Source organism: Thermobia domestica, chromosome 15, assembly GCF_964235325.1.
Source record: "Thermobia domestica chromosome 15, izTheDome1.hap1.1, whole genome shotgun sequence".
NCBI lineage: Eukaryota > Metazoa > Arthropoda > Insecta > Zygentoma > Lepismatidae > Thermobia > Thermobia domestica.
The window spans coordinates 154361734-154379001 of NC_137468.1; the positions used below are offsets into that span (position 1 = coordinate 154361734).

Genomic DNA, 17268 nt, shown 5'->3' on the forward strand with positions numbered 1-17268 from the left:
GGGACACACTTTATATAAGCACAACCAGGAGCATAAATTTACAACAAATGTTGAAAGAAGCATATCACAAATACAGTAGTGTGAATTATAAATGTTAGAAACACGTACGCTTACATGCTATGAAACTGCACAATCATATTCAAAAATGATTCCCACATGTCCATAAATATGTTACTGTAGGAATATAATTTGATAAAGATTTTGGCCGGTATATCTTATAATGTTAGTATGTGTATAATCGGCAAAGATATGCATGCGGTAAATTTCCTATCAAACGAGCAGTAAATTAGAATATAACGAGAAATCTTTTTTATTCATTGAGTAACATTTTGTTTTACTCGTTCTAATTTTCGTTGTTTTTGAGTTTAACGTCCGTTTCAGCAACGACGTTATATGAGAAAACCCACTCATTCACGTGGAATCCGAACCACATAAGCTCCCATCGGGAATCGAACACGTGTTTCCTGCGTCATCATTCTAATTTATGTATAATTCTTTTTCTATGAAATTTACCTCAAATATATATTTCCCATTATACACATAGTATTAAAAGTACACACAGCCATCACCAAGAAAAAGGTAAATCAAAAATCAATTTTTAAGGAGCAAATTGAATGTACCGACTATGAATATTGAACAAATAATAACAAAGAAACTAAATTCAAGTGAATAAATAAATAGGGGCCACAATAACAAGACAGAAGAATAATTCATTGATTCCAGAGAAAGCAATAAAAGAAGTTACGTTGAAAATAGCCGGAAAGATAAATAAGTTAACAATTTAAACCAAAGTAGAAAGAACGCGCTACAAGCGTCTACAAATCTCGTATTCTCTCAAAAGGAAACCAAGGAGTCACTTACTTATCAATGTAACAGAAGACCCACATAGAGAAATAACAAACACTTACAATTTACTTTTTGACCGAGGTCCTGTGCGTAAAGGATTTTTTCTCTATTTGTAAATTCCTTAAGTTCATTGACCTTGGACGTATTTCAAGGAATTGTAGAGCAGAGAAGCCCTATTCCTTTAGCGTGATTGTTACCCGGAGAGGAATAGAGCGGTATATGTCATTTAATTCATCTTCTTAATTGTATGAAAAGATAAGAAAATTTCTGAAGTAAAACAGTCACTGGCGTTAAACATCAAATTTTCTGTTTTGTTTAGTAGGAAGATATTGCTTTTTCTTAAGTATGTTTAGCAAAGAAGTTTTTCTTCTTCATTGCGCTTATATGTATGCCTTCGTATATCCTACATTATGGTTGTCTCAGCTTACAGATATTGAAAACTGATTGAAGCAGCATTGCACATTAACAAGTGAGCAATGATTTCATTCTATCGGAACGGAAGTTAATAAAAAAGTAAGGAAGATGTATTTTACGCGAATCAGATTATAAATATCGTTGCTCAACTTTTGGTTTTTGTGTTAAAATCATAGTAAGGATGCGACTTATAAGCTAACAATGAAGAACTAATTAAATTCATTACAGATGTCCATTCCCGTATTGTAATGTCTTCCTTTAATAATATTATGTAATGAAAAACGAACCTTGTTACGTCACACTATAAAAGGACATATTGCAAAAATTTAGTTTCAGATATTCCTAACTCTGAAGTTTAAAATAAAATCTTAAACCACTCATATAGTGTAATGCAAGTACACTTAATTAAGTATATCAATCTCAATATGTCACAACAAATGTAGACTAAGAAAATAAAAAGAAACGTGTTTACTTGGAAGAAAAAAATTATATATTACACGTTAAAAGTACAAAATCAAAGTAAAATTAGCGTTATTATTTTAATACAGTAGCTCTTTTACTTTTTGATACGATAAAATACAGAGCAATGTAAAAACGAATTCAGAGACAAAACTCTACCAAAAACTTAAATTATTCTGAACATTATACGCACATATTTCACGATGAACACTGTGAAAATCGCAATTTTTAAATAATAAAAGGATGCAGTATACAAACAGCACAATTAATTTGAAAAGTACAGTAAATGTTTATAAAATTCGTGATAGGTACGACAAAAAAAGACTGTCAAAAAATAGGCAAAAAGATGATCCCGTAATGACTTAACTCGTGAAAGAACGGTAGGTTCTTTAGAGTCCATCAGATACCGTGGTGTTAAAATACAGCAATATAATACGTAAATAAAAGGTTGAGAAATACCGAAAGAAACATGTAAAAAAATTTAAGACCGAGAAATCGTCATACTCTCAATTTCTTGTTCATATTCATTCGAAAGTCGTCAAATCAAAACGAAAGTAATATCCAGTATTAAAAAGGGAAAATACTGTGCGAATTGCGTGGTCTGTCTGAGTTGTGCTGTAGAACCCACCAAAATCTGGATGTTTGTATCAGTGTAACGTAGTTCCAACAATAAGTAATAAACGTAATATTGTAAGTTTTCCTTTAACATGTATTCTGAATTATGTATAAAAGTTAATGTATTTAAAAATAAAACTTTGTTAAGTTGGCAGCACAGTTTACGATGTATTCAATACCGGACCTTCGCCCCCTTCCCCATGCAAGAGAATTTGAAAAGGCATTTCCGCACTAAATACTTTTTTTATTTAGTGAAATATTCCGTGTTTTACTTACTATAGAATAGAGATTAAAATCCTTCCTCCTCGACCTTATCTCCACAAACTAGCGTATAAAATCTCTCTTTTCAAAGGTCGAAGCCCTCTCATGGTTGATTGGTGACATTCTCAAGTCGCTCATTCTCTTGTGTGTCATGGAGCACCTTAAATAGCTCTTGATACTCCTTAAGACATGAGAATGACTTTTTAGCTGAAGCGACAGTACAGGTAAAGTTAGGAATGAAGCAAGAACTGTCAAAACTTCAGGATAATTGGGGCAGTAGTATTAAATTTGACATAGAGTAATACGCCAATTGAAGAACAGTGTTATCTTTGAAATATGATTTTAGTGTCTACTACGAAGCGCAATTAATTTCATTGGTAGCGACGGTCAAATGTCTTGTTGGTACTTCTTTTGTTGTTTTCCAACCTTAAGGTTCACAAGTACTTTCGGCAATATGATTGAAATTTCATTAAGAATTGTATCAATCTAAAAATGATTCAAATTTTATCGGAAATTGTATGTAACAATGTAAAACGGTTCTCGATTTCATTGTACGCGATATCCAGAAGAATATTATAAACATTAACCCTGAAGCAATCCTCTATGTCCGAAAATCGATGATCTACCAGTTCATCGAAGTTTATTTCCATCTTGGATTGCCTTTCTTCTACGAACACAGGCTTGATTTTCCACTTCGCAGAAACAGCTATGGCTTCTTGTTTTATTTTATCGTGTGGTTCTCTCATTTTCTTAACTTCCTCTCGACTCTCTTTCGAAGTCAATATATTTAGTTTGTGAATATTATTCCTTTTCAAGTGTTATAAGCATTAGTATTTACAGGAAGGTTGCAGGGGACCTACAATATCCTTTAGGATCCGGTCCACCACCGCAGGGTCTAACGGTTTATAGATCCAGCACTGATGTATCACAGAACATGCTAAAAAACATATCTTCTGCCGTCGTTTGTATAATACAAATTTTCGTGGTTCCTTTGTGTATCGGTTTGAAAGGTGCAAGTTCACATCGAGATAAACGGTCAAATCTGTATATGGCTTTTAACCTTTAGCGTTTACGAAATCTGTTCTTATCGTTGCTTTAAAAATGAATCTTGTCATACTCAATAATTCATATGCTAATTCTAATACTGTACACATGTAACATGTAAGAATTTAAGTTCATACTTAATGTAAAAAACGCCAAATACAATTTTCGCTACTACTAATTGAAAATCTTACTGGGTTTGTTAACAATATTTCTCAGCTGTACCTTAAAATGAGTTGATCGTAAACTACCTTAAAAATTTTCCGTTAAAAAGTGAAAAAAACGTTAGTTTCTACTTTTCCACCCCAGCTGAAAAGAAAGATATGTTTAAATGTCTACGTGTCAGCGTTATAACTCAGAAATTCGATTTTCAAGTGTTTTTCAACAATTTCAGAACTACGCATGTAAATAATAGAATGAGTTCATATATGGTTCGATAAAGTTATCATATGAGAACTTTTTTGTTTTTTTGAAGCTAAAGGGATTTAGTTTCGGAATCGTTATAAATTTTGTACTGACCACTAGACTTGTTCATCATTGTATTGTAGGAATTTGGTCATCTGTATATGTATTTCCTTTCATAAAGATGTTTTCTGAGCGAAACCCTTTCCACACACTTCTCCTCTATATGATTTCTCACCAGTATGCGTAGATACATACCTATAAGAATATGAATTTCGACGACAAAACTACGCACACTGCAACCGGGAATAGGTCATCACATCCATCTGCATTAACAAGTGACTGGCTGTTCTTGGTTTTCAGATGAATTCCTTGAGACACTAGTGGCATGTAGAAGACTTTTCACGTACGTGTGTTAATATATATTTGATTAACTTAAATATTTTGGAGTACGACTTTTTAAAATCTCTAAACTTTGAGGTTAATCCGATATATACTAGTATATGATGTGCTACAATAGAAGTGCCTAATCTCCTCTTGCAAAGCACGCAATGATAAAGGTTTTGACGTGAATATGTCAAAATGTGCTTTTTCACATTGTTCTTTGGATGAAACATCACACCCAAAACTCGCAAATGCGAGAATTTTCTGCTGCAAATTTGTTGCACTTTAACGATGCTGTGTTGGTTAAACACTTTGCAAAAAAAAAAAAAAAAAAAAAATATATATATATATTTTGCAACCGTATGGTTTACCATATAGTTTCTCATGACTGACAGTTTACAAACTCTCTTCACACACACCTGAAATTAATGAAGCTTTTGACTTTTGTGAACTTGTGTGTGCTGTCTCAAGATTCATCTGTCTGAGACTTTTACTATGAAATTTAAAGCTTTCCTGGAGTATTTGTTATTATATCGTCGAGTGAGAACCCGATGAACGTAACTCTACTTTCATAGGCGAGAGGACAAAAATATTGTTGAAACATGTGGTTTTAATAATATGGTAGGATGGCTACATTACAACATGACAAACAAGGAGAAATTGCGTTACGTTCCATTTACATAAAGTAGGGCTTTCAAAATTGCGCAAACACGAAACCGACAACCGCATTTTTGGAGTTACATTTTTTTCGTTCTCATGCGACGATATGGTAATTTGAATTTAGTTTAAAAGCAAACGCTCTTTTACATTTTTGACAAAATTGATGCTTCGATACGTATGGGTTAAGATGTGCTTATCCAAAAATGATTTATTGTTAAACTGGTTCCCACAAAGTAGGCACGTTCGTAGCTTTTCATCGGAATGGAAGAAAATATAAGGGCCCAAAGAATTTTTCTTGCTCAAGTTTCTTCCACACTGGCGAAATGTATAATAATTTTCCATGTGCCGTTTGAAGTTATTTTCATGAATGAATCCAATACCACATTGCTGACAAGTGTAAGGCCTTTCACCTGTATGAGTTATTAAGTGCCTTTCGAAGACACAATGTAGACTAAACCTCATTCCACATTCTTGACAAACATAAGGTCTTTCTCTTGTATGTATAAATATATGACTCTTTAAATGTGATTTTCCTTTGAACCTTTTTCCACACTCGGTGCAAGTAAAAGGCCTATCAGCTGAATGAGTTAACATGTGATTTCTCAAAATAGATTTTCGATGAAATCTTTTTCCACACTGTTTGCAGCTATAAGGCTTTTCACCTGTATGAATTCGCACATGCACTCGCAAATCATGTTTTTTATTGAAACTCTTTCCACATTTGTCGCAAGCGAAAGGTCTTTCGCAATTCCTACCTGCCTCTTCGTTTCCCAAAACTGATACTTTAGGAAAACCTTTGGTACATTGATATCTGTAAACTGCACTGCAATCTTCTTTTCTGAAAATAAAATATTTTTTAAGTCTGAAACGGGAGGCAAACTAAATACATTGAAAAAAAAGAAGAAAAAACAAAAAAAACCTCAAACGTTTGTATGTAATTTACTTGAATACAGTCTGTTATTCTATTTTCTATATAAGTTACTCGTATGTCTATTGAGAGTAACTCCATGCAGTAACTGATCAGATATTACATAAAACACGTATTAAATATGGAAGTGAATGTTGTCGCTTTGTGTTTCTATCTTCTAACTTATATTCTAAAACCTACTTCAGAAGATTACGAAGATTAAGATTTTTTTAGAGTACTTAGAAAGCTATTTCACCTTTTACTTTAAATAAATATTTCATATGTGAATTTAGTATTATTATTTACGGTACTTTAAATGAATTTTTGATATGCGAATTTAAGATATTCTTTTTTCCACATAAATAAAAAGATGATGATGTGTTTCAAAGAAAATGAATAGTTGAAATAATAAGATTAATGCTAAATACTGAAACGAATTATTGCTGTCCACTTGTCATAAAGGTATAACCATAAATTTACACCTTCCCGTAGGGAGTTTCAGTGGTCCTTTCCTTTCTTATGTTTTCCATATATCAACTCTATGATTATTTTCAGTCTCTGCTAGCTGAGTTTTCTGGAGAAGCTGCTAGAAATTTGGTAGATTGTAAACTTTAAATAGTTCGACTAAAATGAATATAATGCTAAAAAGTGTTTAAAGAACTAGTTTGTATGTAACAATATTTAATTCTAATAGATCGGTACGTTTACATTTTCTGAAAGATTTACGCGAAGTTCATTGGATATCAGATAAAACAGAAAGCTAAACAGTTCGACATTCGGGAAGCTAAACAAATCTAGTACGGAAAACATATTCCTAAACATGATACTGGTTCCTGAAAAATAACTAAGCTAAAATAAATAATTAATTTGGTATATTTTCTGACACCGTTAAAGATAAATTGATTTTCTTTTCTAATATTACTAATTTATTCGAAATATATAAAACTTAATAAGTTTGGGCTAAATTCAAGCAGTATTAATCTAATCCTAAAAATCTAATAAAGACATTGAAATTCTGAAAAACTCTCACTTATATATTTAGTATACTACACATTGGGATAGGCTGAGAAATGTTTTCCTTCCAATTACGATGACAAGTAATGTGGATATGTCGCGATTAGTGCCACTAAGTTCACACACACACACACAAAAGAGATATTTAGGAGATTTCTTTGTTTCGTTGAAAATGCTTCAAAAATTTTGTTTATACACTTATTTTTGGATTTTTTTACTTCTCTATTACTTTATCTTATTTATTCTCTTGAGTTGCGGTGACTCAGTGGTAGAACGATAACTTCTGGTTCATAGGGTCTTTTGTTTGATCCCAGCTTGCGCAGAGTGCGCTCGTCATTTTCATTCCATAAGTAAAGTGGAATCCGTTCATGTTATAAATGATGAAACCCGAACTAACACACCTCCAGCTTCAGAATAAGGTAACTTGCTCTGTTATTGCATTATGTCACTTTCGCTGTTTTTTGGCTCTATCGTTATCTTCACTATAACGGTGGTACTGTCTGCTACTGTTCTTTATGCACCAGTGGCCGCTAGTATCGCGCGTATAATAAATAAAAGCCAGTTTTACGCACCTTATTGGGATGTTTTAACTGCCTTACAGTCAATGTTAGCCTACTTCAAGTACCTCTTGTTAAGCATCGTTCAACTTTCTGCATTAAATCTTTTTTTTAAGGGTTTAGGGTCTTGATTGAAAGACATAAGCTTGTTCGCTGTTACATAAAATCATAGTGCTGAACATTTCACTCTGTAGGTGTATTTTATTTTCGTAACATCCACCTTAAGTTTACACGGACAATACTAGTTACAGCTAAATCAGCCAAAACTTCGCCTAATCCTGCAAGTTTCTTCATAACACGCGAAAAGTATTTGGTTGATATCAATGTTAGCATTGCGTCATCCTTCTATATGAATGACCATTATAGGTGTGGTTGTGCTCGGTTCAAGCGACATTTAAAGCTATATACCTGTTTCCTCTCTCGCCAAACGTTCAATCTCGTACCTGGCGCATAAAAATATACCTGGGTATGTAGACTTCACATAGAAACTTGTTTATGATTTAATTAACCAGGTCCCTTTGTATTGTTTTCAGAATTTTGGAGGTAAAATGTTTATGTTTTCATAATAAGGTGAGCCTTTTGTCTCTGATTATAAAATAGTGAGATGTGAGGTGATCATATGTATGATGCTTGCATTATCGATTTTGAAGTTAAAGTTATCAGCTGTATCTTCACCAGGAACACGTAGTAGACAACAAAATAACTTATATCCGTCATCAATTCATATAAGCTGCCTTGGTAACAAAATGTAGCTCATAACTCTAGTGATGCTAGTCCCATTTTCAACCAAACATCGAATAAGTTTAACATGGGTACGACATTTGTCACTGGGCGAAGACTAAATGGAATTGTACGTAGTCATTTTAGGACTTGATGTTATTATTAGTGTAAATAGGTTGAACTATGTTCTTTTCGACTACGAAATTGGGTGTATCTCTTGAGCGAGCTACTCCGAACCCAACGAGTATCGTTGAATATAATGATGCCTTCCTTGTCGAAAGTTACATTCAGCGATTAAATGTTCAATTCCACTGGTTTCAACATATACTAAACATAGTAGAAACCATAAATGGCATAAATGTTACATAGAACAAAACTTCGCACCAATACTCTCTTATAACTTTAACAAGTTACAACGCTCATTTGTTTGTGAAGCTACTTGCTAACACGCCGAATAAATCTAATTTAAACACAAAGTGAAGAGTATTATATTTTGGTCTGAATGTAGTTCACTGATTACATACATATTATTGAGCATTGTGATACCTAGGTACAGACATCTACTGAGAAACTGTGGGTTCAGTGTTGGAACGCAAAAAGAATCAACTACTAAATAATTGTTACGTGCAAGTATGGAAGTTAATACCGAAGTTGTTGAGCATCAATGCGTTGAACATCAACTTAAATATATCGCGTAAATTAATGAAAGATGATTATTAAAAATGTAATTGAAGATATATTAATGCTACGTTTAAGCTACATAGTGAATTCTTAGAGGAATTTGCATATGCTTCTAGGTTTGTAGCTTTTTGTATGCAACAAATGAACTAAAACGAAATATTGAATTATACATTCAAGATCAAACGACTCCGCAGTTGCTTCTGATGAAGCTGTATCCACTATACTTTTTACTGTAATGAAGAAATGTTACGTACTTCGATTACTGACCTACCCACACTCAACAGGTGGAATGTATTAGCCACTTATGGTGGCAGTGTCATCTTTCGAACACGAAGATTCATTTCATTCTGTTATTGTATATTACACAATCCTTTGAATAGTCGATTTATTGTGTGTAGATGGCACTTTCTCATTCAAACTGTAGCACCATATGGATCAAAAGTTTAATGTCCTCATGATCAAGTATGGATGCCACTATGAGTGACAAAAATTTTGTTATCAAAAAGATCTTAGTCAACTATATTTACTTCTTCAGTTCATAGTGTGTTTCGTTGCTAAGTTATTTCAAACTATATAGCACTCTCTTGCTATGAATATTTCGCTAAAAGTTGTTAAGTAAAATGCTCCCTCAGCTTTTCAGCGTTACTTTTGTCGTTCTTAATACACTTGTAAAATTTCTTATGTCAAGACTTATAGACATACAATTTAGATCCTGAACCATAAACTTATACAGTAAGGCTTTCCTTTATTTAATATTTTTAATATTTTCTTATTATGTAACGGAATACCAAATCTTTTTGCCTTTTTCATAGTTGGACATATCCACGTGCCATAACATCTCAGACTTTATTAGACCATTATAAAATTTTTTACCTTTTATATAACACCAACGAATCAGTATATTTTCATTGTGCCGTGACTTACACACATCGAGTTTTGACAAATCTAGTAGAGCACTTCCAGACTAAGTCTGGTTATTTCACTTTACATGTTTTATTATTGATAAGAAACAAGGACAAGTCGGCATCATATATAACTTCTCTTTTAAAGCTTTGGTTTAGTGTAAGTTTATTACCATCGCAGACTTACACTCTCCATTGTCTTACTACATATTAAACACTGTTGGTCAGTAATTTATTAAAAAGAAATCTTCTTGAAGTCGCTTCGGGTATTTGCTTGTATCATGTTCGTGTTTTGCATCAATAGGATTGAAGTCATATATTTTGCCTAAACTGGAAATATGTTGAACCTCCATTAATTTTGTACTATTCATTAAATAGTACCTTGTTTTTACTTCCTGGCCTGCTAGTAATATTATCTTAGAAAGACAACTGTAGCTCTTGTAATGTATCCTGTGACGTCACATATTCATAAGGATAAATTCCAATTTTCATTAACAAATCCATATTTTCGCCAACATAACGTTCGATATAGCCAAAGTCAGGTGAACCAAGGTTACTTGTCATTTCAGTAAGACTGACTGGCAAAAATTGGTATAAATCGAGAAACCTGGATTTGATAGTGATTAGCGAATTCTCATTACAGTGTATCACAGTTCGATTGTCCAGATGTTATTTTAGTTTCATCATCCTCGAACTTATATGCATTGCTATCTTTATAATAATCTGCATTAGGCATATGATATAAAATTTCATTAAATCTACCGTAAATTGGCAATTACTATTGTCGATATGATAATACAGAAGAATTTTCACACTAGTGTCAAATCGCACTATTCATACACGCTTATGCTGTTATTATCTGGTGGAAGTAAGAGTAAATTGTTTCATTCGCTGTAATGTATCGTAAAACGAATTACCATTGGACTGAACCGAACTGAATCCTACTAGATCGATTGCTCCCAATTGAGCCTCGCATTAGAGTGTAATATGCTCTTCTATCGTTAAGTACAAAACACATTGCAAGTTCGCTGGGAACAAAGATCAGACTTAAATTTGCTCCTACTTGGAATCAGCACATCTTGAGGTCGACCTTGCCATAGGATGATAGTCTCAGTACAGCTAGACAATAGTAACAGCAAATCATTAAACTCCTGATTATGTTCAACATTGTATTCGATAGTTCTAGCAGGAGTATCACTTCGGTACAGGAATTTCTACTAATGTACCAAGAGAAGTACCACAGAATGAATCAAAACGAATAACAAGTTAGATATTTTCTAGTAGCATATCCAATGCATTCCATGGTTAGAAGAAGGATCTATATCGACACCATACTCAGTAAGCAATGGTTTACCGTCTGGAGGATGTCTGACAAAGTTGTAGGGTTGAAGTTGATCTGTTTCACTATAGATTCAATTTTGTAGTTAGTAAGCGCATTAATACCATGTGTTGTATGAATAGCCCCCGGGCACCTTAACAAGACGTGCTGATTTTATTTCTCATCATCATCGTCATCATTATGAGCCCAGTTGTACACGGAAGCCGAGCTCTTTCAACACCAGAGCCTCTACCCCAGAGTTCATCTTGATTTGGATTAATATTCCATGATGTCACGACAGGAATACGGAACAAATTCCTCTTTACCTTTGTTAGCAAAGCTCCTAACAACGCAACTACCCTCCTGTCATTAAAATCGAGAAGGAATTCGAATTGTAATTTACAATAATAAACCTTAGGACAGCAGCTATTCCCACTATTCAACAAATACCTTTGCTCTCCTTAATTGTAACTATTCGTTGCTTTATTTTAGTTACGTAAAATTTAGTTTGCTTGCATTAAATTCGGTTTCTGAATTAACTTTGTCTTCTCCAATAGTTTGTTCTTTATATGTGTGTTTCAGAAGTCAAGTAACGTTGTGTTTTCTAAAGAACCACCTATACAGTTGTAAAAAATATTCTGAAATCAAGCTTGTGAGATCTGCCAAGCTTGAAATTCTTGATCAGATTTTGTGGGGAGGTAAGTTTCTACCATCTTAAAAAAGATATAGATGTCATCTATTTTTTTCCTGTAAGGGATATGTGGACTTAGCAACGGGAGAACAAAGAGATCCTGAAATTGTTAAACTTTCTGCATTTAAGGCCTTCTCAGCAGTTCAGGGACTTGCTTAAAAGCGATGAACTTGTTCCCTGTTATGTAAAATGTTAGTGCTGAACATTTCACTCTGTGGTTGTATTCTGTCTTTGTAATCTCCACCCACATTTTAATTTTACGAGAGCTGATCAAGAAAGACTGAGAATGATTATTGTACCGCAGTTTCCCTTGTTGATGAATGCCAGCACCTTTAATAGTAGAAAGAGCTGTGTTTCATGTATACTCTCAGTAGGAGGCAGCATTATCGTATTGGGTAGGTTTGGAGTAATCCGTTGTTTTAGACACTGCTCCCGTTTCGCCTCACAACGTGCTATGTATATGCATACAATGGAGGTTACAGGAGAACAACAATATGGAGGAATACAGTTTTTGTTTTCGCTTGAACCAGACAGCTTCTGAAAGAATGTTTATGTTTCCAAAAGGTAACCAACGCCCTTTGTCTTTCGAACTTAAATTTATCAGCTGTATCTTCACCGGGAATAACTAGTAGACAACAAACTACCTTAATAACGTCATCAATCCATATAACCTGAATTGGTAACAAAATGTACTGTATAACTATAGTAATGTCAGTCCTATTCATAACCAAACATCAGATAGGTTTAACATGGGTACGACACTTCTCAGTGGACGAAGATAAATGCAATTCTGTGTTAGGTTTTTTCGAGTACGAAATTCGATGTATCTCTTGAACAAGGTACTATGAACCAAACTAATATGGTTGAATATAATGATGTCGTCCTTGTCAAAATAATGTTCAGTAATTAAATCTTCCATTCCACTGGTTTAAACATAGACGAAAAATAGTACAAAATAAATATCAGATTTTTATCACTTTGGTGGATACTCAGATGTCGTGTAGCAAGTGCCCCAAATTTAACGTCACTACTGCCAGAAGTTGAAATTGATTTGGCTTCAGGTGTAGGGAGTGATCATGTGAGAACAAACGCCTTTAAATGAATGTTCAATAAATGGTGGATAGTTAATGTGACTGTTTGCGATGGCTGAAAAAGTCTCCGTGACCGAGTCTTTGTTTTGCTGTGATAAACCATTGACTTAAAATCCCAGCCACGAAATAAGTCACATATGGGGATAATGTTCCTCGGTGATCATATTATCCGAGGAAACGGAAGGAAAAAAGCGGTCTGGTACTTGTATGTTAGGTACCACCCTAGCATTTACCATGTGTGAATGTGGAAAACCCAGTAAAACCATCTAGGATGGCTACCTTGAAAAAGCTATTACACTTTTTCGACCGACTGTTTTCACCGGGTCCATATTATTCACGGTATCAGTGGACTCTACGCAGTACATTGAGTTTCTCAACTGACTAACTGGCTCAACTGACCATAGGTAATGGCAGAATTTTTCGTGGGATGGTGGTGGGGTGATATGCTGGTGAATTACTCAGCGTGGCAAGGAATGTAGCTATACTTCAGGGGAGGTCCAGTGGATTGTTAATGTTTTAACCTTCCAAAGATATCGCACTGCTTAAAAAGCTAAGGAAATATTTATTTTCCATTACTTTCGAGGGATGATAGGAGGTGGGTTGGTGAAAACGAAATCATAATAATATTTTAACATATTTACAAGTTTCGTACTCTCGATATACCGACATAATGAGTTTTCGATGTAAATCAGCTTGTTCATCCTGATGCACACTCGCCTAGGGTTTATACCATTCAACGTATTAAGACCAAAATTTAAACTTAAAGTTATTGTACGATTATCCAAAGAGTTTATTCGAATTTTCTTCCTACATGCAAAAATAAAGGTAGTTAACTAAAAGGTGAAACTAAAATATGATGTTTCAGAAAACGGCTGGAATGATTTTGTTAATTTCCTTTAAATCCATATTTCATTAACAATCTTATGTTATTGTACAAGACGTTTCTTTGAGGAATAATCCACAATGGGTATTTTATTCATAGGTTGAACTTTCCAAGCTAATTTTCTCAAAAACGACTAAGTTTCTTTTTCTATTATTTCGTAAATTGATTCTTCACTAAGAAAGTTTCGATATGGTAAAATCATTTTTCTTTTGAAACAACACAATGAGTAATTTACTGTTGGGAAGGTTTATCTAGAATGATTTTCTTAGAAATGACTTCACCAATTTTGTTCATATTTCATGAATTCCTGATTAAAGAATCTACAAATGATATAAACTGGATTCCATTTAGAAAGGGCAGTTTACACTTGGGTTGCATCTTTCCCACACGAGTTTTCCAAAAATAACTACGGTAATTTTGTTCATATTTCAGAAAGACATATTTCTTTAAGATCTCTACAATTTGGTATAAACCATTTTTCATTTTAAAAACATATACGGGATAACTTTCCCCTGTGGCTGTTTTGCCCGGACGATTTCCTCAAAAACAACTAACGGAAATTTGTGCACATTTCGTAAATATGTTTTGTTAGAAAACCTAAAATTTGGTATAAATTAATTTTCATTCAAAATTCAGAAGGGACAGTTTACTCCTGGAGTAAGTCTTTTCTAATTTGTTCATATTTCAAAGAAATCTTCCATTGAGAGGTCTAGAATTTGATATAAATAGTTTTTCATTTAAAAAATTATAAATGATTGTCCACTCCTGGGAGTGTTTTGCAAAGACAGTTTTCTGGGAAAACGACTCAATCAAGATTGTTCACATTTCTTAAATGTATGTTCCATTACCTAGCTTACAATTTGGTATAAATCATTCCTCATTAAGGAATTCAGAAGTAGTTTACTCTAGGGGTGTCCTTTTGCTTAAAATTGAAAAAATCTTGTAAGTTTTAGGTCCCACGGTTATGCCGGTTAGGCTAAAGGAGACGGTGATGATTAGAGATGAGTGAAATGGTGGAATGAAGAAAGTAGGAGGAAAGGGAGAACCCCGAGAAAATCTACGAGCACGGTGTTTGTCCACTACAAAGTTCACTGGGCGGGGGCTGGGATCGAACCCGGGACGCCAAGCACCAGAGGTGAACGCTCTACCGCTGGGCCACCGCGCCCCCTTTGCTTAAAATTGTTTAATTGATTTGGTCTTGTTTCATTAATAAATATTTAATTTAGAATTGTATAACAGAAGTAAGTGATTTTGGACGAAAATGTCCACAACAGTACCTTACTCTTGGAGTTCTTTACAGATAATTTTCTTATGACATTATTCGTAGTTTATAAATAACATTTCTGTAACATATCTACAATATCACATGAATAACTTCCCAAAAAAATACTAACGAGAGATAGTTGTCTCTTCGATACAGTTTTCCATAAGCGTATATTATTTAATTCGTGATTCAAAAAGAAGCCGTTACATAATAACTAAAACACAACATGTCAAGAAAGCGAGAATTTTACGTGCAGTGGTCTTTATCTTTTATTTATTCGAATGATTACTTCATTAGGTTAGTATTAATTAAACGAAAAAAGTTAAAAATAATCAAGTACGGAAAATAATTATTTATATAAAAAGAATTGAACGCACGCAAACATACCTTAGTTCTTCAGCATTGCTACCTACTTCTCCACAGTCACTTTCTTTAACATTCTCTTCCGATTGATCTCCAGCACAGCCAGATATCTGATCGGTTAACTCTTCCTTAGTGTGTGTAAAATTACTCAATAAATCTTCTCTTACCATGACATTATCTCCCTCTATTCTACTTTCATCTTCCTCCTTTGGTTTTAAATGTGACATAGAATAAATTGAAAGTGGATCCTCACGTTCCAAATAATCGGGGGTATCATTGTATAATTCATAATCACAATGTTTAGTAGGCTCAATTTCTGTTTCTATTTGAAATGTATTAGGTATTTCATATGTGCTATCTCCAATACACAAATTTTCTGTTTTCACTTCAACTATATTACACAGTTCGTACTTCGAGTCTTGAACGGACTCATCTTCTGTTTGCGTTTCAGCTTTAATTGTAGCTAAGTTGAAACAACTGAAAGCCATTTCGTTAACTGAACAGTTCTTTATGTTTGATATTTGTGCCCTTCAACATTCAATGATTCTGACAAAAGAAGAAATCTGAAAGCAATAACAAACCATTATTTATAATCAGAGAATACATATTCATATATTATCCATTCTCTGACATAACACAAGATTAACATAGTTGCCAACCAAAGTTAATATTTTCAAATCACACTACGTCATTATTACATATATCAAATCAACATGTTAACCGAAAACTTACATTTATTATCCACTCTTAAAAATTAAGGATGATATAGCCTAACAAACATAAAAAGCAAGAAAAAACCGAAGTATTTTAGTGTGAAATTATATCACCTTGATATGACAGATTTGGAATAAGTAGGAAAAAAGTTTAAAAGAAAGAAAATTTGATTTTTCTGAAAAAAAGTATTTCGAAGAATTGCTTAGATTTGTGCCATATTCAATTACATAGATTATTTTCATTAGACACAAATATAACAATTCCGTTTACAGCAATTTGAAACTTTAAACCGTTTCAGAGATAAAGATTGACATACTGCTTAACATAGCAATTTTGTAGGAACTTTTTGAAATAAAAATTGATTTACTTAGCTTTTATAATATTGAAAACAATAATTCTGAAAGCTGTGATTACAACAAGTTCTCGGAATTACATAATTGTAAGCAGTGTTGCAAAGTTTACCAGTGTTTACTATATTTTCTCAATGGCTTGAAACATCATGTTTTTAAAAACGCCATTATGATCCCTACTTTACTGAAAACCCCTATGGAATTAGATGTTCTATTTATCTAAGCAGTTAATCGAAATAAGCCGTTTCAAACATGTCAGAATTTCATTCTTTTATAACATTTCTTTCATTGGAATATGCAGTATCATAATCAAAATACTGGATACTAAGATACATTCGGGTGCAATTGGTTGCTACAGATACGGTTTGTAACACTATAAGTTCTAATTTAACAGTTTACAAATTAGAACTATGTTGGGTTGACAACACTGCTTACTTCATGGTATCACAGAACGTGATAAAATATGTACTCTGTTGGTACTTGAATCGTAGAAAAATTAGACGTTTTGTATTTATTAGATTAAAAGTTACAACGGACAATCAAGACAAATAGTCCACCCTAAATACATATATATATATTTGAGTTGAGTTGAGTTGATTCTGAGTTTAACGTCCCGTTCAGCAGCGAGGCTATATGAGACGTGGATCTACTGATTAACGTGAAATCCGAACCACATGAGCTCCCGCCGGGAATCGAACCCGGGTCTCCTACGCCAAAGGCGCGTATGCTAA

At 33.6% G+C, this 17268-nt stretch overlaps 1 protein-coding gene across 3 annotated transcripts in view; it reads right to left on the bottom strand.

Annotated features, from left to right (window-relative positions):
- Positions 1-1713: 1713 nt before the first annotated feature.
- Positions 1714-17268, bottom strand: part of LOC145671311 (uncharacterized) — a 33686-nt gene continuing 18131 nt past the window's right edge. For all 3 annotated transcript variants that reach the window (XM_081740288.1, XM_081740287.1, XM_081740286.1), the window contains exons 2-3: positions 15498-16036; positions 1714-5920 (exon numbers count right to left, since the gene is read on the bottom strand). In XM_081740288.1, coding sequence (XP_081596414.1) covers positions 5203-5920; positions 15498-15961 — 1182 coding nt within the window. In that variant the 5' untranslated portion in view covers positions 15962-16036 and the 3' untranslated portion in view covers positions 1714-5202. The remainder of the gene's footprint in view (positions 5921-15497; positions 16037-17268) is intronic.